General features: G+C 63.6%; 2 protein-coding genes across 4 annotated transcripts in view; one reads left to right on the forward strand and one right to left on the reverse strand.

Annotated features, from left to right (window-relative positions):
* The window catches only part of PPP1R7 (protein phosphatase 1, regulatory subunit 7), a 25805-nt gene extending 22141 nt beyond the window's left edge, over positions 1 to 3664 (forward strand). For all 3 annotated transcript variants that reach the window (XM_012662421.1, XM_012662423.1, XM_012662422.1), the window contains one exon: positions 3296 to 3664. In XM_012662421.1, the coding sequence (XP_012517875.1) occupies positions 3296 to 3472 (177 nt within the window). In that variant the 3' untranslated portion in view covers positions 3473 to 3664. The remainder of the gene's footprint in view (positions 1 to 3295) is intronic.
* A 10625-nt stretch (positions 3665 to 14289) lies between these two features.
* LOC105824820 (vigilin-like) lies at positions 14290 to 21892 on the reverse strand (the record flags this gene model as incomplete). The annotated part of the gene is made up of 9 exons (XM_012662416.1): positions 14290 to 14796; positions 14898 to 15026; positions 15110 to 15226; positions 15710 to 15895; positions 17683 to 17826; positions 18729 to 18863; positions 19033 to 19137; positions 19717 to 19871; positions 21657 to 21892. Coding segments are annotated over 9 exons (1294 nt in total), but the record flags the coding sequence as incomplete, so codon positions are not given.
* Positions 21893 to 22369: the final 477 nt, after the last annotated feature.

Below are 22369 nucleotides of genomic sequence, written 5' to 3' on the forward strand. Positions count from 1 at the left end.
CTGTCATCGTGTTCTAGCGCAGGACCTGGAGGTGGACTGAGACCCTCTGTCCCTCGTCACCACCTGCCCCGGTGCTGTGAGCTGCAGTGACCCCCACCCTCCACAGCCGTCCTCTCTCCTTCCGCAAAGCCTTAGCGCCGGCCCTCGCTCCCACGCTGAGGCGGCTGTGATTCTCGGTGATTTCAGCGTCACAGAGATGGTCTTTCCGGTAACTCCTTGACCTCCTCACCTTCAAAACCAGTGCAGTGACTTCTGCCCCTCCTCGGATCCCTGCTGCCGGCCCGTGCCCTGGGCAGTCCCGGCTGCCCGCTCCCCAGCACCGGGCCCGCTGCTGTCCTAGCAGTCACGCCCTCAGCAACCTCCTCCCGCGTTTCCCGCCCCGCCAGGCCCTGCAGCCAGTGACCCGCCTCTTCAGCCACCCGCCCCTCAGCTGTGAGGAACACTGACAGCCACCGAGTGCACAGAGCCCGGCCTCCCCCGCAGCCCCGGCTTCTTCCACCTGAAGAATCCCAACTCTGGTTGAGCCCAAGCAACTGCACGGAACGGGAAGGGAAGAAGGGTGTTGCCAGCGCCACCCGCATTCATCAGCTTAAACCTCACGTGAGGCCTGAACAGCCCGGAGTCGTCCTCCGCTCCCTGAGCTCGGGCACCCTCCTCTGCTAGGTCAGTTTCGCATCTCTTCCCCTCCCCAGTGACCTCTCTCCCCTGACCCTCCGCCGGCGTCCTTGCTGCTGGTTTCGGGGAGAAGACCGAGCGATTGCCAGAGTCTCCTGCACGTTGCAGCCACCCCTCTGCCCGCCCTGAGGCTGGGGAAGGCTGCGCCCTCAGAGGCCAACCCCTCTGTGCCCCGCAAGGACGTCACCCAGCAGCTGCCCTCGCCCGCGTCTCCCGTCTGCTCCGGTGCACGGGCCAGCTGCAGGCGCCTCCCCTCCCCCCCGCCCCCTCACAGCCAGGGGCCGGCCCCCCCTTCCTTGAACCCACTGCAGTCGAGCTGTTGCCCCACTGCCCGCGGTGTTCAGCCACCAGCCACACTCGCTCCGTGGCCAGTGCCCGTGCCCTGCTGTCTGCGAGGTATTTTGCCGTCACTCCACGGCGGACGCGTGGCTGGAGTCACCGTCCCTTCGTCGCTCATCGTGCCGCCTCCAGCAGACGCGTGGACGCCGTGTTCTCCCCGCGTGCTCTCTGCTCGCAGCGCCCAGGACCCCTCCTCCCTCTCGCTCCGTCGCCCGAGTCACTCCTTGGTTTGCGCTGCCTGCGAATCGCTGGACTGCTCTGGGGCTCAGCCTCGAGCCTCCTCGCTCCTCTCTCCCAAGGAAGCCTCCACGGCCCAGTCTCGCAGCGGTCAGTGCCACAGACCTGCGCCGTGTCTCCACGTCCGGCTCCGGCGTCCTTCCCGGACCCCACACTTCTGGGCCAAGCTGCCTGCGCAGCACCGGCGTCGCCGACGTCCGCCTGCCCCGACACGCGTGTCCGAGCCGAGCCGCGCTGCCCTCCAGGCTCCCGCGTCTCACTCGACCTCAGGGAACAGAGACTTCCTCCTCCCGCCCCTCAGCCCGCACCCTGCAGTCCGCCTGGTCCCTGGCTTCTCCCGCACGTCGCCCGCAGACCAGCGCCCTGCTCCACCTCCAGGGCCCGCCCAGCACCTTCGCGCCTCTGCTGCTGCCCGGCCGCCCCTCACCTGCACCCCGCGGAGCCTGCGGTCTGCGCCCCACGCGAGAGGGATCCTCTTGAAACAGAAAAACCCTCCGCAGGCTCCCGCTCACCGGGGAGTAAAAGCCCTGCAGAGCCCCCCGCCCGCTCCCTCCACACCGTCGCCCCTCTGCCCGGTTCCTTCGCTGCGGCAGCCACACGTGGACGAGGGCCTGCTACAGTGTCGGGCCTCGCCTGTCTGCCCAGTGGACCACGCGGAAACAGCCATTTCTCCTGCGCGGTGCCGCGTGGTGACAGCATGAGCACTTTGGCCCAGAGGCAGGGTCCTGTCTCAGAGCCCCGTGCTGACGGCGTCATCTCGGAGAGTCAACGCCGTGGCCCGTCGGTGCCCGAGTCCCCCATGGCATTTGCACCGAGTGGCCGTTCGCCTGGCCCTGACCCCCACTTCCCGTCCCGTGTGCAGGAAGTTCCTGTCACGGCGTCTCTGTGAGGGGAGCTGAAGTCCGTCACCGGTCACTGCTGCCCCCTGCCCGGTGTGCGTTCACAGACACGTGAACAGAGCCCCTGTCCCGGCAGCTCTGCAAACGTGGTCTCTGTTCAGGGCGCGGCTGGAAGTGGCGCTCGGACCCCTGGTCTCAGCAGCTCCTCAGCTCGCGTCTGTCCGCGCATCTGTCCTCAGCTCCTCCGCGCCGGGCTGTGCCGCTGCAGCCTGCACTGTCTGGAGCTGACGCCCATCTCTGCACAGCGCAGCCGTCGGTGACGTCGAGTTGGTGGCTTGAGGGCAGCTGTGGTGGCGACAGTCACACCATGGGAATCGCCAGACGCTACAAATCGGGGCTTTTCTCCTTCTCCAGGCGCTAGGGTTGAGCCTGTGCCGGCTCGTTGCGGTCTGGAGCCAGGCGGTCGCTTCCGCCTCGGCCGTAGCTCAGGCTTGTCGGCTTCCCCGGTGCTGCAGGCGCTCGCCCGGGTGGCTGGTTTGCCCCACAGGTTCGTCCTGGCAGGGGCCACGTGCGGCCACTGGACAGGTGTGGGCTGCGTGTGCATCACACACAGAATGCAGTCCGAGTCACTCTGCCCTTGTCCCGAGGATGCATCTGAAAAGAGAGAACTTCCAGGTCCCCTCCAGGCAGAGCTAACCTGCTTGGACCGCCGAGTCCCACCCGTCACGTCTGTCCATCCTGGCATAGGGCAGGGGCTGTGGGAAGTCAGCCGTGGCGGGGTGTTGGCGCCACTGAGAGCAGCAGCAGGGACGCCCTGGTGGAGGGAACCGCAGAAGTCATTTGAGAAGAGTCGCGAGTTTTAGGCGGAGCACCCTCTGACCCGCTGGCTGCAGCGCGGGGTCCCGGCCTTGGGAAAAGCCCTGGGAATTGGTCCGCGGGAAACGCAGGCGGTGCCGCCGCGTCACCCCGCCACAGTGGCGGACAGTCCACTCGGACGCTGCTGAGAGGTGGCCAGGACGTACCGAGAGGGCACAGACGGTTTCCCAAGGTGCCAGGGAGGACTCGGCGCCAAACCTCGCCGTCTTGAGTGGGAAGGACGAGGCCCCTCCGTGGCCCTCCCAGACACGGGGCTCCTGGGGTGTGCGGTCAGGCGGTTCGGTTCTAACGGCCGTGCTCACGTGTGTGCCTGTCGTGTGTCCTCCCAGATGAACGACAACCTCCTCGAGAGCTGGAGCGACCTGGACGAGCTGAAGGGAGCCCGCAGCCTGGAGACGGTGTACCTGGAGCGGAACCCCCTGCAGAGGGACCCGCAGTACCGGCGCAAGGTCATGCTGGCCCTGCCCTCCGTGCGGCAGATCGACGCCACCTTCGTCCGGTTCTGAGTCCTCGTCCTCAGCTGGCCCCTCTCGGAAGAACTGCCCAGCCGCGGTTTGCAATCCACCCGTTGCTCCCGAGGCCGTCGCCGTGTCGGCAGCCGCAGGCCCAGTGGCAGGGAACGGGCTCCGACAGCAGCTGCCGTGCATGATGCCGCCCGCCGTCCGAGACGCGTCACCATTAAATCTTGCCACAGTCTCCTGGGCGATTGCGGTCATTGCAGCCGTGCGGAGGGCGCGGGGCACGTGCGTTCGCTCGCTGTTCACGTGTCTCCTCCTCTGCGCGGCAGTCTCGGGACGCGGGGCCTGGGAAGCTGCGAGGAGGTTTCCACACTGGGGGTGCGGGGTCGGGGGCCCCCGAGCCAGAGTTCGCAGGTTGGAGCAGCTGCTTCTGCGGCAGCCGGGGTTTTCCAGCCCGTTAGACCAGTTGCTGCCAACTCTGAAAAGGTTACGTGGTTTAAAGAGAACTTGGGCAGAAGGTGATGCAGCCCCGTGTGCCGGGGCCCTCGGGGCTCTCCTGTGAGGGCGGTGGCCGCGTGCGACCGCTTTCCGCGTGCGCCTGTCAGTTACGCCACGGCCGCCGCACGCGGAGGAGAAGCTCCGTGGCCCAGGGCTGTGCTGCGCGGCCGGCAGACGCGAGCCCGAGTGACCTCTCTTCCAAGACGTCCTCCAAAGGTCTCACCTTGACCCCTCGTAACGCGGCCCCCCCCACCCCCACCCCCGTCGTGGTCTGGGCCTGTTTGACGTAAGATTTGCAGTGACAGACACGCGGGCTCTGGATAGAATGCTGCAGGGCGGCGTCTCTCAGGTCCCCTCCACAGAATGGCAGCCGGAGCCACGCGCTGCCACACGCAGCCGTTCAGTTCCAATTTAAATTCGTTAAAACAAAATTAGAAAATCAGTTCCTCAGTTGCACTCGCCACACTCTGAGTTGAGTCGCCGGGGCATTTCCGTCCCTGACATTGGCGGGACGGAGCTGCCCTAGACTGCTCTGTCCCGCCACAGCTGCCCTGGGGCCGGGGTGTGCCCAACGGGGCTGCAGGGAGGTGGGGACGTCGCAGCGGCTGGTCCGAGGGTGGGGGTCGCGCCCACGTGCCTACCCTGACCTTCGCCAGAACACGCTGTGGGCCGGACTCTGGGCAGCACCTGCCTCCTGAGGAGCAAACCCAGGGGAGAGACAGGTGGGGGTGGCCCAGATCGTGCCCTGGGACTCTGCCCTCAGCAGCCACCTCAGGTCCACGGACAAAAGAAAGCCATTTCCAGACACACAAGGATGCAGGAGCTGAGGGCCCTTGCTGAAACCTTGTTCAGAGGGGTTCTCCGCCCAAACAGCGGATGAATCCAAGTGAGGAACCGAAGGGAGACACGATTTAGGAAAAGCCGCAGCAGCAAGCACTAGAGCCAGCAAGACTCCAGTGTGAAAGAACGTGCTTAGCGTGCCGCGAAGCTTTTCGCAAATGCTTAGACGTGATTCCTAACGGGATACAAGATGCGCCCCCACGGAGCAGCCAGCATCTGAAGCACAAGGTTGCTGCTTTTCTGTAACCTGGGAGGTGAGGGGCACCCGCGGGGGGACCGGCTGGGTTCGCGCTGGCGCGGCAGGAGGGAGACGCAGGTCTGCAGCAAGCGGCTGCCAGAGCAGAGTAAGGTGTGAAAGGCCAGCCCACACGAGGCAGGAAAACCTGGAGCCCGGGCAGGGAGGACGCGGCCGGAGGGAGCTGGCAGGCGCCACGTGGGCGCGTCCGGCCTCACACGGGCCCTCGCGCAGCCCGCAGGAAACGCACCTGCGGCAGAGGCAAGACTTTTTCAAAACAGGCCAGAAAATCACATACAGAAATGTTGCAAGGACGAGAGAAGGTGTGCTGAATCCAGCACAATCCTAATCAAAAGTGCCGTTTGATTTTTGAGATACTCACTATGTTGTAAAGTTTATACGGAAAAAAAGTCCTATCCTGACCAGTCGGCTTTGGAAAGGAGGCGGGAGAGGCGCTTTCCCACCCGACCGCGAGAGCTGCGAACTCACAGGGAAGACCCTGTGGGGGCCCGAGCCCCACGGCGCCAGCCCGGTCCTGGGGGCACCTGGGCAGGGACTGAGCTGCCGATGGTGCCCGGCGGGGCGGGGCGGGAGCAGACGCGGTCCTGGGCGGTACTGGCACGGTGGTGCGCTATTCGGGGAAGCTGCCACTGTCCCTACCTGAGGTCGTACGCAGGGCGGAACGATAGAACACAAAATAGCAAACCACGCGGGAAAGTAGGTGTGAGCTAGGAGTGGGGAAGAGCATTTTAAGATCCTCACAGCACAACCGTAAGACAAAATTTTTTTTTTTTTTTTGAGACAGGGTCTCACTGTGTTGCCCGGGCTAGAGTGCCGTGGCGTCAGCCTCGCTCACAGCAGCCTCAAACTCCTGGGCTCAAGTGATCCTTCTGCCTCAGCCTCCCGAGTAGCTGGGACTACAGGCATGCGCCACCATGTCCAGCTAATTTTTTCTATATATTTTTAGTTGTCCAGCCAATTTCTTTCTATTTTTAGTAGAGATGGGGTCTCGCTCTTGCTCAGACTGGTTTCGAACTCCTGAGCTCAAACAATCCGCCCGCCTCGGCCTCCCAGAGAGCCAGGATTACAGGCGTGAGCCACCGCGCCCGGCCAAGATTTTGATGCATTCATTTATGTGAAATTATGCAAAATTTTCTGTAGAACAAAGAACACCTGAACAAAGACAATAAGTAGCAGATCGGGAGACGTTTGCAGTGTTTGAACCGGGCAGGGCTTGCTATCCCGAAATCCCACAAAGGACACGAGGCAGGAATCCCAGCAGGAACACAGGCCGGGAAGGCGCTGGAGTTCAGGGGCGCCAGAGGGCAGCGAGCCCGGGAGGAGCATCGCCGGGCGGGCAGCGAGCCCAGGCGGCAGCCCCGCAGACGGGCAGCAGAAAGCCGGCGCTGCAGGCCCCAGGGCCGGGTGTGTTGCTTGCGACACAGCCACCCTCGACCTGGCCGGCCGCCCCGCACAGCCCCCGTGCGGGCACGGTGCTGGAGCCCTGGTCGACCCACCAAATATGTTCCTGCACGTGCCGACGCTGGCGGACGAAGCTTAGCCAAGCAGAGCCTGTGTAGCAGATTCCTGGCCCGGCTCCTGCCGGCTCCTGGACCCTAACAAGGCACCTCTGCTGGCCGTAGCCGTTTCCCTCCTCCCTTCCCTCCGTTCCCCCAAAATGCCACCACTTGACGTCGACACAACCGGAACTGTACACAGTGAGCGCTGGAAGGGGTTCCCCAGTGAGCGCCGTTTAGGCCGAGCGCGTGCACACGTCCCTCACCGGGCTCCCCCGGCAGCCTGTCCTGAAGGTCTTGGGCAGAGAGCCCGGGGCCACCACAGCCACTCTGCCACCAAGGGAATGAGCAGGGCAGGAGGGCGCGGTTGCATCGGGTTGGGAAGACGCCCTCCAGGGGCCCCACGGGATGGGGCTGAAGCTGCCATGTTAACGCCACCCGCAGGGCCTGCGGGGCCACACCCTGCGTCCCCTCCCTCCTTCCTGGTTTCCTCGTCCCGGTCCTGGCACGAGAAGCCAAGTCAGGGTCTGTGCGGGTGCCGCAGGCCCAGGGCGCGAGGAGCTGCTGCGCCAGGCTCTGCTGGCCGTGACGGAGGGAAGCTGCCTGCGGGGGACCTACCTGCTGTTCCGGGGCACAACGAGGGCAAAAGTCGGGGCTCCCTGGGAGGGCCAGGCCTGCAGCTGCTGAGAGAGGCTTTGGGGCTGAAAGGACGGCTCCAGCCAGGATGAGGGTCTGGCCAAAGGGGTTCCAACAGGCGGAAGACGGCCCCGGGGGGCAGATTGTCGAGCCTAGGCCGGCCGGCGGAGCCGCGCAGAGGGCAGGGCGTGTGGGGAGTGGGCTCCCGGGAGACAGGCCTTCACCAGGGATGCAGGCGCTGGGCCCCCTCCTCCTGTAGGGGCGGGGCCACAGCCCTTCGAGAGGGGCTGGTGGGACGTGCCTAAGGTCACTCTGGGGAGTGGTCGAGCTGGCACTGCCACCTGGGTCTTCTGGTGTGCCAGGCCCTGGTGAAACCCTGGCCCGCCACTCAGCACACACTACGTAATAACCTCAGGGAGCCTCAGTTTCCCCCCATGCAAACGGAGCTTGCTGGGCTCATCTGGTGGGGCTCCAGGCAGAGGTGACGCTTGGGGCTGTCCTTGCTGAATTCCACCTCCTGCTAACGCTCCGAGGCAGCAGCCATGACAGCTGATGCTGCCGCTGAAATCCCTAAACAAAGAAGGCACCAGGAGGACGGCCGCCCCCGCGTGCAGCAGGTTCCTGTGTGTGTAGCTCGGAGCCCCCCCCTTGCCAAACAGAGATAGATCCTATTCCAGGAGCTGGGGGTGCCTCGCCCTGCCTGGCCCGCCTGCTTCCGGGGCCCAATTGCCAGGCAAGGCGAGTGCACTCGAGGCCGCGACCGCCTGGGCAGGGTCCCAAGGACAGGGCCCCTCCCGGCCCTCTGCCATGGTGCCGGCCGGACTCTGCTGCGGAGACCCGGCTGGGAGGCCTCTTCCAGAAGCCACTGTGCCAGGCGGGAACCCGTCGTGCTGCATGGGCCACAGGGAGGAAGGTGGGGAGACGGACTCCAGGGGGCTGAGCAGGCACCCCTGGCCCGTTAGGCACCCCAAATGCCCTGGGACGCCGGGTGGCACTGTGGCATCTTCGCCAAGCCCTTGGGTGGCAGAAGCAGCAGATGCTCAGGGTGACTTTGGACAGGGCACCCCCAGCCCCAGGGAACCTCAGTTTTCCCACCTGTCCAATGAGTCCACCAGAATGGGCAGGTCACTCTAGGGGCCATTGTGGCTGGAGCGTCCTCTGTCCCCGTCCCTTCTGCCTGCTCACCACGGCGGGGACTGGGCAAGGGTGGGGCTGCCGGGTGACCCAAAACCCTTGGGGACCCAGAGCCCCCAGTCCTGGCCCTGGATGTCAGAGCCGAGCGGGGCCCGGCTATCTGGGCTCGCAGCTCTGCCTCTCTGGGCCTCGGTTCATCGGAAAAGAGGGGCTGGGCGAGAGCCGTCCCTCCCGACCTCGCGTGGCTCCCGCCGCACACCCTGTGGACAGCGGGGGCCCGGCTGCCTCCCTGAGACCTCGGCAGCGCTGGCCCCCAGATCCCACCTCCCTCCCCGCCCAGGCCTCTCACTCTTTGCCCCGTTTTGCCAACCCGTGACCTGGGACAGTGGCCTCTGTCCTCCCACAGAGAGAGTCCCAGAGGGAGAAGGTGCAGGGGAGGCCGGGACGCAGGTGCAGCATAGCCAGACCCTGCCAGGGCTGGCCCGAACCCCTGGGAGGAGCCCAGACCTGTCCCTGTCACCGGCCTTGCCCGGCAGAGCTCAGGTGCTCGGGCGACTGGCGGGCGTTGTCTGCTCCGCCCGCAGGCGAGGGGAGAGTGGGGTGTCTGCGCGCCGAGCCCCTCTCAGAGCGACAGCTCTTGGACACACAGCTGCGGCCAGGCCTCCCGGCGCAGGTTCCCTGCCAGGTTCCGATGGAGCTAAGTTAGTCTGCTCAGAAATACCCGGCTGTGCGTTTCTTCACGTGGGTCTGTCAGGGTTTGCTGTGCGTGTTCTTAGAGGACACTCGCTTTCCCTGCCGCTCCTCTTCATTCCTCGCCTGACTTCTGGGGGACGGGTCAGAGCGTTCTGCATTTCTTTTTTTGCTCGTTTAGAACTCTTGGCACATATCTCTACTATTTTAAGGGTTACCGTCCTTTGGCACACGTTCTTAACCACACATTCTGCTAACAAAGCCTGAAATGAATTCAGTTTTGTCTCCTTTCTGCAGGCAAAGCGAGGACACACCTACTGAGCACCGACCGCTCCATCTTCCTGTTACACAGAGTTTTACTTTTACATAAAAACACTCACAAAACATTTGTTCATCAAAGTTACTGGTGTCTTTTGTTAAGTTCCGTGGTTACAGTCATCTCTTCTACATCGCCTTCCCTCTGAGCTCATTTTTCTTCTTGCTGAAGTATATCCTTTAACAGTTCTTTCAGTAAGGGTGTGTATCTGATGGGCTTTTAGTTTTTGTATGTATGAAAATAACCTTTACGTATTTTGGTCCTTCAAATGGCGGGTATAAAATTCTAGGTTAAAAGTTATTTGCCAGCCAGGCACAGTGGCTCACACCTGTAATTCCAACACTTTGGGAGGCTGAGGCATGAGGACTGCTTGAGGTCAGGAGTTTGAGACTTGCCTGGGCAACATAGCAAGACCCTATCTCTGCAAAACAAAAGCTCAGGTCTTTGGAAATACTATTCTTTTGTGATTCGGTTTTTCTGGTTGAAAGCATTCGTAGCATTTAAGTTTTTTTTCTCATTTTCCTTGATTTGTTTCACTAACAGGCATCAGTCAAGGTAGAATCCATTTAAAAAGCACCTCACTAAGACTCAGAATGTGCTATTGATCTGAAGAGTGTTCTGGGAAGGTCTCCATTTTATTCCTTCAAACAGTGCTTCTCTCTTGTCCTCCTCGCGGAGCCCCAGGAGACTCTAGCGGAGCCTTTCGTGCGTCTGTCTGTCTGTCTGGCTCTCGCTGCTGCACTCGGGTGATTTCCTCCTAACTGCCTTCCAGTCCCCACAGCCTCTCTCCTGCTGTGTCCAGGCCAGCTTAGTTTGTCCCACTCGTCGAGGGACTTTTTTTCAATGACTGTATTTTTAATTTTCAAGATTTCTGTTTTATTTTTTCTTTTCCGACAAAGTTGGCCCTGGAAATGCTTTCCATGGAGCGCAACATGAATGTCACATCTTTACCACGTGACAGAAACGCAAGATGCCAGAGGGTGACAAGGTGACCGATCACTCACCCTGAAACAGCAAGAAAGCCACGTGTGGCTCCAGCAGGGCAGAGATCTGCTGGGCGGCTGGGAGGTCAGACTGGCACGTCCCGCGGTGAGAGGAGGATGATGTCGTCTGCACAAGACAGACCTACTGGACTGTCACATCTAGAAAGTAAGGCATCGGCCACCGTGGGGCCCCTTTGGAACCCCACCCAGCTAAAGGTATCGTCGGTGTCCTGTTTGAAAATACTTTCCCGTCACCCTCCGTCTCTGTGCCCTCTGCCTGCTGTCCTGCGAGTGGCGCAGCGCGTGGGGCCGGGCCGTCAAGCGAGCCCTCTCAGCGCACCCGTCCCCGTGGCTCGACTGTTGGAGCCTGGCCCGCCCGCTGCGCCCCAGCCGCCATCGACAGCCTCTGGCAGCACCTGCGCCTTCCTGCCGTGGCCGTCAGACCGGAGGAGCCCGGCACACTCGCTCTTCACTGCCACGTCCGCTGTCTCGGCCGCCGGGCCAGGGTCACCCGCCCCCCGGGGCCTGGCACGCAGCAGCACCCAGACGGGAAGGTTTGTGGATGACGCTTTGACCCCTCACTAGTGCAAGTAGAGAACTCGAGAGGAGAGTGAGCCCCCGAGACGTCCGGCAGCTCCGACTGCAAAGCTGCTCTGCATGTTCGTGTGCAGTTGTTCCCGGACTGGGTGGGAGGACAGGTCCGTCCGTTTGTCCGACCAGCCGCACAAACCTCTCCCACCTGCCTGCTCCCGCAGCGTGGTTGGCGGCTGTCGTCCACCCGCAATTCCTAACTTAGCTGTCCTCTTACCACGGGGACAAGACCTCCCTTCTCTGCCGACGCAGGTGCTGGGACGAACGTCCTCAAACGCGTCTGTGCCCATCTCTGCTGTTTCCTCAGGGCAGCCGTCCCCACCCTACTGGCACCGGGGCCTGGCCGGACGGAAGACGACTTTCGCACAGACTGGGGCGGGGCGGCGGCAGGGCTTGCGCGTGGCGCGAGCGAGGCTGTAAACACAGACGAAGCTGAAGCCCTCCCTTCCGTTCAGGTCCGCGGCCCACAGGTTGGGGACCGCAGCCTTAGGGTCCGGTTCTAGAAGCCGAACTCCAGTGTCCAGGATATGCAGTTTTTAAAGTGCTTTGATGCAAAGCACCAAACTCGTCCCCAGAAAAGGCCTCTTTCCAAGCCACATCCTCGCCACACACCGTCCAACGCTCAGTGACGCCGGGCAGAGGGCGCCGCGCTCGCTTTGGCCTTTCTTTTGCCTGTCGAGCGCCGCTCGCCGCCCGCGTTCAGGTTCTCTCAGCGGGGACACAGGACACCGGGCCGCGCTGCCCGCATGCTCCTGCCGGGTGCCGCGAGCCGGGCTCCTACCACGGAGAGGGAGCCGCTCGGCAGGCGCCTTCACTAGGCAAAGCCTTTATCGCAAACGCCAAGCGTTTCCTGCCGGTTATTTTTATTGTTGCTTCTTACAAGATTTTAAGATAAATTTATTGAAACACAAGAAAATGCTCAGTTCACACCCTGGCAGGTTTCCGGGTGACCACAGTACTGTGACCAGCCCCTCCCCCGGGCCCCTCCCCCACGCAGTGCAGCCACCACGCCAGGCACGGAACCACGGAATCCACGTCCGCGCCTCACTCCTTCCACCGGACACCGCAACCGCGCGTTCAGCGGCTCCTCCCGCCGCGGGCTGTGCGCTTCCTCACGGGAGATGCTCGACTGGCCCGTCCTGCTGGGCTGTCTCCTTCTTGGCCTGGGGTCATTTCACGAGCGCCCGTGAATCTCTGCAAGCGGAACTGCCAACCGTCTCCCCGCTGGGGACCAGCCCGCCCTCAGCAGTGCGGATGCCGGGCCCTGCTCCGCGCTCCTCCTCATGGCGCCTTCTCCCACGCGGGCTGCGGGGGCTCCGCCGCTCCGCACCCCCACCCCGGCCTGGGTGCCGGAGCCTCTCCCGGGAACGCCGCTGAGGTTTGCCCACGAAGACGATCAGACAACCCGAGCGGAGGAAGCAGTGGGCGTCACCTGCGCTGCTTCAAAAGGGGAGGTGCTGCCACTGGGTGGGGACCGGAGAACAGGAGGCCACCTGGGGCCACCACTGGCTCCTGCCTAACGTGGCTCCAGAGGGCACTGAACCGCCCTCTCCTGAGGGCCGCCGGCAGAACGACAGCAAGGACGGGAGCTGCCCGTCACCACGGGAGCCACAGCAACGAGGACACGTGAGTCTCAGCCACTACGCCTGGTTTTGGGTTTTATTTTAGAATTTATAAAATTCCAGTGTCACCCACATTCATGAGCCCTTACACACGTTTGCACATAATCTCCAAAGTCCAAAGTTAAGGCCAAGGGATGGACGTGGCTATGGGCGGACGCCGTGGAAGACATTCGGCGCAGGAAAAGGGCGCCCCCCGCCCAGGGCGCCCGACGGCACCACGAGCTTCAGGGAGACGGGCCTGGGCACGGCCGTTTCATGAACGTCATCAACAACAAAAAGCGAGAGAGACCCCCGCCGAGACCAGGGAAGGGCCAGCATCTGAGACACTCAGCATTGCATCTGCCTTTTCTGGGAGGGGAGGGGCCAGACGTTGCTGGACACCGAGGGAGACTTGGGGACAGACACTAGTGGGAGCCGGAAGGGCGGGAGGGAGGCAAGTTGGCCGACGGGAACGTCCCCAGACTCACGCAGCGGGAGGGAGGGGCGGCTCCTGGGAAGGGCAAAGGCGCCTTCCCCGCCTTCTCGTCTCCGTCACGCCCTCCTTCAGGGCCACCCGTCTGTCAGGCTGAAGGAAACGCTCTCCCGCCCCACTTCCCACTCCCACCGGCCGGCACTCGGAGGCTGCTTGGGCGCCTGGGGACTCCCCAGGCCACTGGCGGCGGCCGCGGGCTGAGCAATCCGGTCTGTTCAGGAGTCCAGAGCCCGGAGACGACCCAGCGTGAGCGACTCCGCAGCGGGACGCCGTGGGTCGCCTGTCAGGCAGAGCAACTGCCCCAGGGAAGGACCGCAGGACCCCGACACGAGCCCGCTCTCTGGGGACTTGTACCAGGGACAGGGCAACTCGCCAGTGGCCCTGTCATCGCTGGGGGACAGCGGCAGGAAGACCAGATGACTCAGAGACTAGGACCCCATCCTTGGCCCTCACGAATGACACGGCTGCCTCGGTGTGGGACCACCTTTCTCTCACGGCACACTTCAGCCATGCCAGCTGGGGATGCCTCGTCACGCCAAGGCTGGCATCTGACACGCAGGATTCCTGCCGCGAACGCGAGGAAGACGGGACCCTGTTAGGACGCAGGGCTGTCGGCACCGTGGCGAGGCCTCACTCTGCTCCCCCTCTTGGTCCAGACCAAGTCACTTCCTCTCTCCACCCCAAGACCACGAAGCCGCCTCTCCAGGCCAACAGCCCGGGACCTGTCCCTCGGGGCTGTGCGCAGCACCCCGGTGGCCTGGGGGAGGAGGACGCACCCCACTCTGGACTGGCCTACGCGCCACAGACCCAGTGGGGGTCGAGGGCGGGCGACAGCCTGGAGCCCCGCACGGGGCACTCGCCACCAGCTCCACGGCAAACCCACGACCGCCAGGAGCGTCTACGTCAAGAGACAAGTGCTGGGGTGGCACAACCACCACGACGCTGAGGTAGGAAGAAGGCGGCTGAACACTCGGCGTCTAGGGCGGGGCACAGGGAGCCGCAGGCGTGAAAACAAGCCCAGCTGTGCCCTAAAGGCCATTTGCCCCCTCCCCGCCCCACGCGTCTCAGGTGACAGCAGGCACCATGACATTCACAGGGGACCCGGATGGCACAGGACAACCCGCACGACCTCACCTCCAGGCTTCGCTCACCAGACCTGGGCTGAGGCGTGGGGGCGAAGACACCTGGCGCTTCCAGACCCCAAGGCAGGTGAAGTCGGGGCCGTCCGAGGACCCGAGTCGCCCTCTGGCGCCTGGCCCAGCTCCGGGACGGCGCCCGCCCCCGCCAGGTGTCTGCCAGGCAGGCGAGGCGCTGACTGCAGGTGGCGGGAAAGGAAGAGGGCAAACGTTTTGGCTTTTATAAAGTCAAGGAAATTTATTTCCTGAGGTCATGACACAGGAAGTCGACTCCCAGCCACAGCTGCAGAGCTCCCGCAACGACGGCAGAGTGGCGGCCGACATGCTGGGTGGACCAGAAGCTGGAGTCTGTCATCTCGTCACGAAAACGCCGGCTACCTTTGCTTATTAGTGTTGAAACGCGGAGGCCCAGAGCCCAGTGTCGGGGAGACGTCCTGAGCGGAGCCACCGGGCCCCAGAGAAGCCGCACAGCGCCGGCCGCGCCAGGCTTCGCTGCGAGACCTCGGGAAGGGGAGCGTGTCGACAAGTTGCGGGGGTCCAGCCGCTGGGTCGGACGAGGTGAACCGTCGCGTGGCCGGGTTCGGGTCAGCAGGCTGGAGGTTCTGCTTCTGATCATTATCGCTTGGGGCCCCAAGGGAGGGTCTTGGGGGCCACCTGAGCCCCAAAGCTGGGAAACTCCTCGGAGCTGCTCATGTCCGGAGCCTGCGCGGGGAGGGGGCGGAGCCTCAGCAGGGGCCGCTCTCCCGACCCCGGACAGCTTCCAGAGCAGCCGCCGCCCCCGCGCCTGGCCCCGCCCCCCTGACCTTGTCACTGCCGCTGGCGGCCCAGGGAGCATCGCGCACCACGAAGCCTCTGGACGGCGCCTTGGACTCCTCATGGGCCGGGGGCCTCGCGTAGACCTGCAGCGCCTCGCTGTCCACCACGTCGGCCAGCTGCGGGCACGGGCGCTTCCTTAGCGCGCCAGGGGAGGCCGCGCGGGCACCGCCCCCCGCCTCGCCCCGCACCCCCCACTCACGTATTCCTCCTCCAGGTTGAGGACGTGGTCGATGGCCTCCTCCACGTTCTCGGGGAGCCCCGTCACAGTGACGCAGTTGGGGTCTGGGGCCCCGCTCTGCGGGAAGCGGATGTCCACCTGGAAGGCGCAGAGGTGGCTGAGGGGCCCAAAGGGTCCCACTGTGCGTCTGCGTCTAGTGAGGCGCTTTCCCTCTGACTTGATCAAAACCCAGAGTCGTTCCTTCCAGCAAGTCTCCCTCGTCACCGAGCCAGACGGGCGCGTGCCAGCAGCACCTTGGCCTCGGAAGACAAAGCGGGCCAGGCGCCGGCTGTGTGTTCTCGTGGGAAACTCACCTCACAGAGGACCCTGTCAGGTGACGGCCGGCTCTGCCCTCCCGATGGCCCCCGCAGGGTGCCGCCTTCCGCAGCCACCGCCGGGTGTGTCGCCGTGTCTGTGCCGACCACGGGGGGCCTGGCCTCCCCTTCTCAGCGCCAGGGTGTGCCCTCACCCCACCTTCTGGCCCTGTGTGGCCAGGAGCCTACGCAAGGGGACCGCAGAACGCCAGGCAGTGCCCGGGAGCGTGGGGGTGCCACCTGCTGGGCCTCCCGGCTCAGGGCTCACCTTGAACTCATCCATGATTTTGCGAATGGCTTTGCCGCGGGCACCGATGATGCGGGCGTGAACACGGTGGTCCAGCGAAACATCCTCGGAAACCATCTGTTCGAGTTCACCCACGATTCTCAATATAGCATCCCGGGCAGCTTCCGTGTTCTTTTCATACCCCGTGATGGTAATTTGGTCCTGGGGCTAAAAAAGGAGCGTGCAGTCAGAAAAGTGGGTGTCTCCGGGGCATTCACAGAGGCAAGAGGTGCCGGCCCAGCAGGAAGCACGGGTGCACGCGGCTGGCGCCTGGCAGCCCCTCGCAGCTCGGCAGAGAAAGGAGCTGGAAGCGGCGGCAGGCGGCTGATTTGGAAAGACAGGTCAGCAATGTCCCTTCACTCCCGCCCTGTCCTGCCCCCCCCCCCCGAAAAGACAGTCAGTCCCAGGACCACGAAGGACACCTGCCCAGCGAGACAAAGGAGACGCTGGCAGGTGAGCGCTCTGGGCTCCGGGACGTGGGCACAGGGTCAGGGACGACAGTGCAAAGGCCCCTCAGCCCCTCGGCTGTGGTCTGGAGGCGTCTTGGTGTCGCAGACTGACCGGCCGGCGTCCCACAGCCCACGCATGCCCCCCCCACTCGGAGCCCCCACCTGCTCAGTCCTGTCTCGCCCCAGACGGACAGACGGACAGGCTCCCACACCACACGCGGAAGGAGCAAACACAACGGGGGCAGATGGCCGGAAACGCGACAAGACAACCGTGACCCACAACCTCCGGGACGGGAGAAAACAGCACCCACGATGCAAGAGCAAAAACCACGAGGGCACTCGAGAACAAGGACAAACGCCTGGTAAAAAAACAGACGCGCAGAGGAAACCCAGGAGACAGCAGGGCATGGCTGGGGACGTGCCGCGCAGACAGAAGCAAAGCGCGCAGGAGGAGGCAGAAGCGTAAGCCCCAGAGAAATCTGAGTGACGAGACGTCTGAGTGTCCTGCTCTGCTGGACTCAGGGAACATCGGCTGAACGAGTCTCAACACTGAACGGTGACTTTAAAAACTGACAAGGACTTGGGAGAGCGGAAAGAAACGCCAGGTGGGCGTGAAGGGTCTCAGAGCGCCGAGCTCCGCAGACCGAGAGGATCGTGCCGACGAAGGTACCTGGGGCCAGGACGGGGGAGGACGCTGCACGCAGCCCCTCCAGGCCCGGCCGAGTTTCTGAACCATGTGACTCAGAGACCGAAGGGCAGCAACGGGCTGGGAGACACGGGTGAAGCGGGCAGGGGACCACCATGGCGTGAGCAAGGGACGTGGTGGGGCCAAAGGGTCCAGTGCTGTTTCCAGTGGCCGGAGAGACCGCGGCCACCAAGGCTCGTGGGCTCCCAGCACGTGCAAGGCCATGGCCACCCACACACAGCAGGCAGGCCCTCAGCAGGGCAGCCAGAGCTGGGGGAGCCTGTGCCCGGGGGGTCTTCAGGGTCCCCACTGACACTGGGGCCACCTTGCAGAGGCCACACCGAGGGAGGGAGCCCAGCGCACGCCTCCGAGCCCGAGAGCAGGGCTGAGGCAGGACGGGCTGTGGGCGGCCAGGGGGTGCCTTTCACCTTCCTCCGAGTGCGGCCGGAGGCGGGAGGGCAGGAGGTGGATGTCTCGTGTGCACGGCCTGCCTGTGGGGCGCAGAGGCCCAGGTGACGGTGAGCAAACCGCACCCGTCGGCCCGACTGCTCAGGAGGCACCAGCCGCAGCCCCTGCTCCCGCCAATTGCAGGCACGAGAGAAACACCCTGAGCCCCCAGACGACACGTGGTGTTGGGGACGCCGCTCCCACCTGCAAATGCCAAGACTCGGCTGAGCTGAAATCAGCTCTTCGGAGACCTGCCGTGGCTGTCCCCCCACATCTGGGGGCGTCACCAAAGTTTGCCTGGTCACCATTCCCCAAGCAGGGCAAAGGCCAACAAAGTGCCCCAACGTGGCACCCACCTGGGGGGTCACTCTCACCTGGCTGCCATCATCCTTATCGGGAAACTGGATGTTCACATCATGTTCCAGGCGGATTTGGGTGATCACTGCCCCCTTTCTGCCAATAATTTTGGGATGGTATTTGGGGTCCACAGTGACGCTGAGCTTAAAACTCCGTAAAGCCTACAAAGGAAACACATGAATGAGGCAGAGGGCACAGCGCTGGTCCCCGCCCCATCTCGGCCCCACAACACACCTGCTGTCACCCGAGAAACCACAGGGAGACGCCCCGGTTCTCTGTGAAGCTCTAGAACAGGGACAGTTCTCTAGTCTGACCCCACCACCCTCAGTCGCTGCTAACACTGAGAACCAGGAGACCCGGCCCCTCCACACCAGGCACAGAAACCCTTCAAGACGGGCTCTTGCCAGGTTTCGGACGGTAACTTGGGGGGGACTGGGCTCAGGGACTGGGGGCAGGGCAGTGAGGCCCGCGGCTCGGGGCCCTGCTCTCGCATCTGTGAAACAGGATCTGACCAGTGAGCATAAACCAACCTCCTGGGTCTTCCAGGGCACAGACGTTGGCAACCAAGTGCCAAGGGGGTCAGAGGACAGAACCCCACGCCCACGGGGCCGTTCAGTGGTGAGCAGGTTTTTGAGCTCTGCCCCTTCCCCCGATGACACGCGGATGGAAAGAGGGAAAGTTATGCCCCGAGGTGAACGGCCACGCCCAGCACCCATGCCTCAAGTTCCCTGTGCAGAGCAGCACCCCACCCGCACAATCCTTCCCACGCCAGCCTCACCCCTACTTCCTGGCACCTCAGCCTGAGACCCCCTGCGCTGCAGAGGTCAGTGGGTCGCCCCCAACCTCTACCTTTACCCGAAGCCCAACTTTTGTCACTTTTCCATTAAAAAGAGAACGGCGTCGTGCCCTGAGCCCAGCCCACAGCAAGCCCTCTGGACACTGCCTGCACCTGGCACTGCCTGGTCTCCCCTCCGGCCGCCCTCTCGTTCCCGGGACACTGGCGTCTTTAAAATCCCCCCAGATCCTCAAGCGTGCCTGGGGCTGAGGGCCGCGCCACGCTCACCCGGTCCTCCTGCTCGGCCTGCAGCTCCCTCACGCGCTCCAGCAGCCCTGCCTTGGCCCGGTCCAAATTCGCAGCGAGGCCCGTGATGGCGATGACGTCAGATTGCAGCTCGGGCGCTGGGACGTGTATGTTCACCTGCGTGGAGACGGGGCCGACCTGACAACCAGGCCCACAGATGGGGCGGGGAGGGAACGGTGTCCACCAGACAGACCGAGCGGCGGCCCACAGAGGATTTCCGCACCCGGGAGAGGACAAGACATGAGAGCTCCCACCCTGGGACGCGGCATCCAAGGAGAGGGTCTACCTCAAACTCGTCCATCATCTTGCGGATCCCGCTTCCCTTCTGCCCAATGACGTATCGGTGCAGGTCAAAGGGCACTTCCACTTCGATGGTGACAGGAACCAATGCCTGCAGGGAAGATGGTCATGGCTGGGCTCTGAGCACGGAGGACAGTGACGCCAGCCGTGTGGCGCCAGGACACCTCAGGGTCCGCCACTTCACCTCCATCAACATCTGCAGCCTTCAGCGTCACTGACACAGAACGAGCCTGCGTGTGGTCCGTCTCTCTGCACCTCTACGCAGAGCTCAGCACAGCTCGGTGCTGCCGCACGCGGACCGGCACCCGGCGCACGGGCAGCGCTCAGCACTCGCTGCGCAACGGCTCATCTTTACAAGCCCAAGCTAGGCCTGGTCATAGCCGCATGTCACAGAGTGGTAAACTGAGGACGGAGGCCACGTTCAGACCACTGCCAATGAGACCCTTCACAGCCCCCCCTGCGTGGGCCCACGGGGCTGCCCCCCATGCAGCCGTCCACAGAAGGGGCCTCCGCAGGCCCCGTGCGGCTGAGCATGGCCAGCCGGCGTTCACACCAGATGACCCAGACCCACACGGCTGGCCCCGGCCAGTCCGCCACCCAGGCCACCCCCGGCCCACTGCTGACTGGCCCCTGAGGCCCCGAGGGGAGGGCAGGGAGGGGCCAAACACACCTCCAGGGCCTCCTTGGCAGCCTCACACTTTTCCTTCCGGCCAGAGATGACGATGATGTCGCACCTCCTTGGCGAGCCGGGCTCAGCCTCCTTGGCCTCCCTCCCGTCCCCGGCGTCATCCCCATTCTCCTGGACGATGGGCTCCAGGCTGTGGACTGGGGAGAAAGGGGGAGAGGCACAGCTGACAACGGCTCCAGACACCCCGTGGTTTGCTCAGGATGCGTTTGTCAAGCACCTACTGCGTGCTGGGTGGTGAAGGGGCGGGAGACCCAGCCAGTCCCGTGGGAGTTCCCAGTCTGGGCAGGGGCTCCCACGCCCGGGTGGGCACCGCGGGCCGTGCAGGAGGCTGTGCCCTGCGTCTCACGTCCCCACTTTGAAATGGAGCTAACAGCAACCATGGCAGAGGATGGAGTGCGGTTGAACAAGTTGATTCACAGAGAAACACAACGCGGACCCACTGCGTTTGTGGGGCCTGACTGTGGGGCCGGGAGCACAGGTGAGCCCGCTCAGGGAAGGCGGCAGAGAGGGGTTTCAGAGATCTAAGAGGGTTCGTAAAGGAGACGCCACGACAAACCCGCGCCAGCCCCTCACGCCAGAAAACAGGGCGGAGCCCGAGGGCAGAGGGGCGTCGACAGGACACAGACGCTGCCGAGGGGCTCCCAGAGCCACGCAGGGAGACCACGTGCCCCAACACACACGCCAAAGTCACGTCCACCCACGGAGTGAGGCAGTCCTCGAGTCCACACAATGCACGTGGGAGGGGGAAGACAGACACATCTGCCCAGAGCAACCGCGGCCCCAGGGCGGGGGCGGGGCTCTGGAGGATGCTTTGAAAACTGGCAATTTGAGCGGCGACTACAGACTGGACGATCGTGTCACACAGTAGGTCTGACTCTGACGCAGGCGCCGCGACGGAAGAACCCTTGTCCTTAGAAAACACTACTGACAAAGGGACGTGTCTAAGAATCCCACTCGAAGGACGCGAAGAAAGTGCGTGCAAACAGGAGGGGTGGCTGGACGGCGGGCACACAGGACCTGCTCCGTGCCACTTTTCTCTGCTGTGAGAGCACACAGAAATGAGCGTTTACGACGACTGTTCGAGCACGAAACATCAATAGTGTGCAGTATGGACTCGTCGGTAGCAGTTTCCTTCTTAAAAGAGGCTGTGTCCTCAGGGACACAGAGGCTTGACAGGCTGCGCGTGACATGCTCCCCGATGTCACGACACGGGACAGAGAGAACTCAGCAGGCTGCAGCGTCACCTGCCAGATCTGACAGATCGACCGGGACGTACACGCAGAGGGGCACGCGCCCGTCATTCCACACGCACAAGGCCGGCAGGGGAGGGAGGGGACCGGCCCTGCACCCCACGGGTCGGGTCCCCCCCCGCCTGACCGCCGACCCCTCCTGGCTCCCATCTGTCTTCTCTGTCACACGCAGGACCGGGTCACACGGAGGGAACCCAGAGCTGACAGGCAGTTCTAGAAGAGCCGCCAGCCACCCAGATGGTGCCCCCCCACCAGTCGAAGGTCACGCTGACCGACCTCCCAGGGGACACACCCCACAGAGCGGAGTGTGGAGACAGGCGGCCGCTCTGGACGGGGCTTATGAGACCTCATCACACGCTCAATGCAAGTGACGTCACGGGAGCTACTGGAACTGAACGTCGGGGACTTCCTGGGGCGAGATGCCGCATGCCTCCTTCACCCGTCTTGTCGCCACGTGTCCCCAGGACACACCAGGGCACCTTGTCACCCTGAGAGTAACGGACGCGGCCCATCTCTCAGAGACCAAGGCAGTGACCGGAAGTTCTGGAGCCCCCTGAATACGCGGACGGCGTCACGCAGAGAGGCAGGCCAGGGTCCCGCCAGGGTGCGCGGTGGCCCCTCACGTGGGGAGGGACCACAACCCACGGTGAGCGCAGGCCGACCGGGACCCACCTGGGTTCTCCTCTCTGTCCGGGAATTTAATCTGAACGTTGAAATCACGGGTAATCTGCTGGATTCGGGAACCTTTGGGGCCCATGACAGAGCGATGGAATTTCTGGGGTATGGCACATTCTACCGTCACCTGAGCTTCCTGGAGGGAGAAACACAGAGAAAAAAGAAATAAGCAAAGATGAAATTTCTCAGTGTCGACTGACTCTTCACACCATCTCCCAGTGCTCTGCAGCCACCTGTCAGCACGCGGACGCCCCTTCCCTGGACGCCCCACAACTCCAGGTGCAACGGGGCGGGGGGGCAGGGCAGGCCCCAAAGGGGAGCTTTTTCTGAAACGTGCCCCAGGAGACAAGGTGCCATCCCTGGAGGACGGCCACGCTGGCCACACGCGGGGAGCGTCCAGACACGTGGCAGGGTGGGGGGGCGAGGGGCAGCTCTCTAGAGGGGCTTCACTCTCGCGTTGCTTCTCCGTGGATTCACGCCAGCACCTGTTTCCCTCAACCGTGTTTTCTTCTTTTCACAGAGAGGAGAAGAAAGCCGATCCCTCGCCTGGGCTACGTTGCCACTAAAAGGAAGGTGCTTCTTGGAGGCAGCGTTCCCACAGACACTCAGGAAGGGGCCGGGGCAGGTGACAGGGAGGACTGAGCGCCACAAGCCCCTTCCTGACCCTGGCGGGGCTGCGGGGGAAAGGCCACTGGGGACACAACCCCACC

This window comes from Propithecus coquereli, unplaced genomic scaffold (genome assembly GCF_000956105.1).
Source record: "Propithecus coquereli isolate 6110/MARCELLA unplaced genomic scaffold, Pcoq_1.0 Scaffold763, whole genome shotgun sequence".
NCBI lineage: Eukaryota > Metazoa > Chordata > Mammalia > Primates > Indriidae > Propithecus > Propithecus coquereli.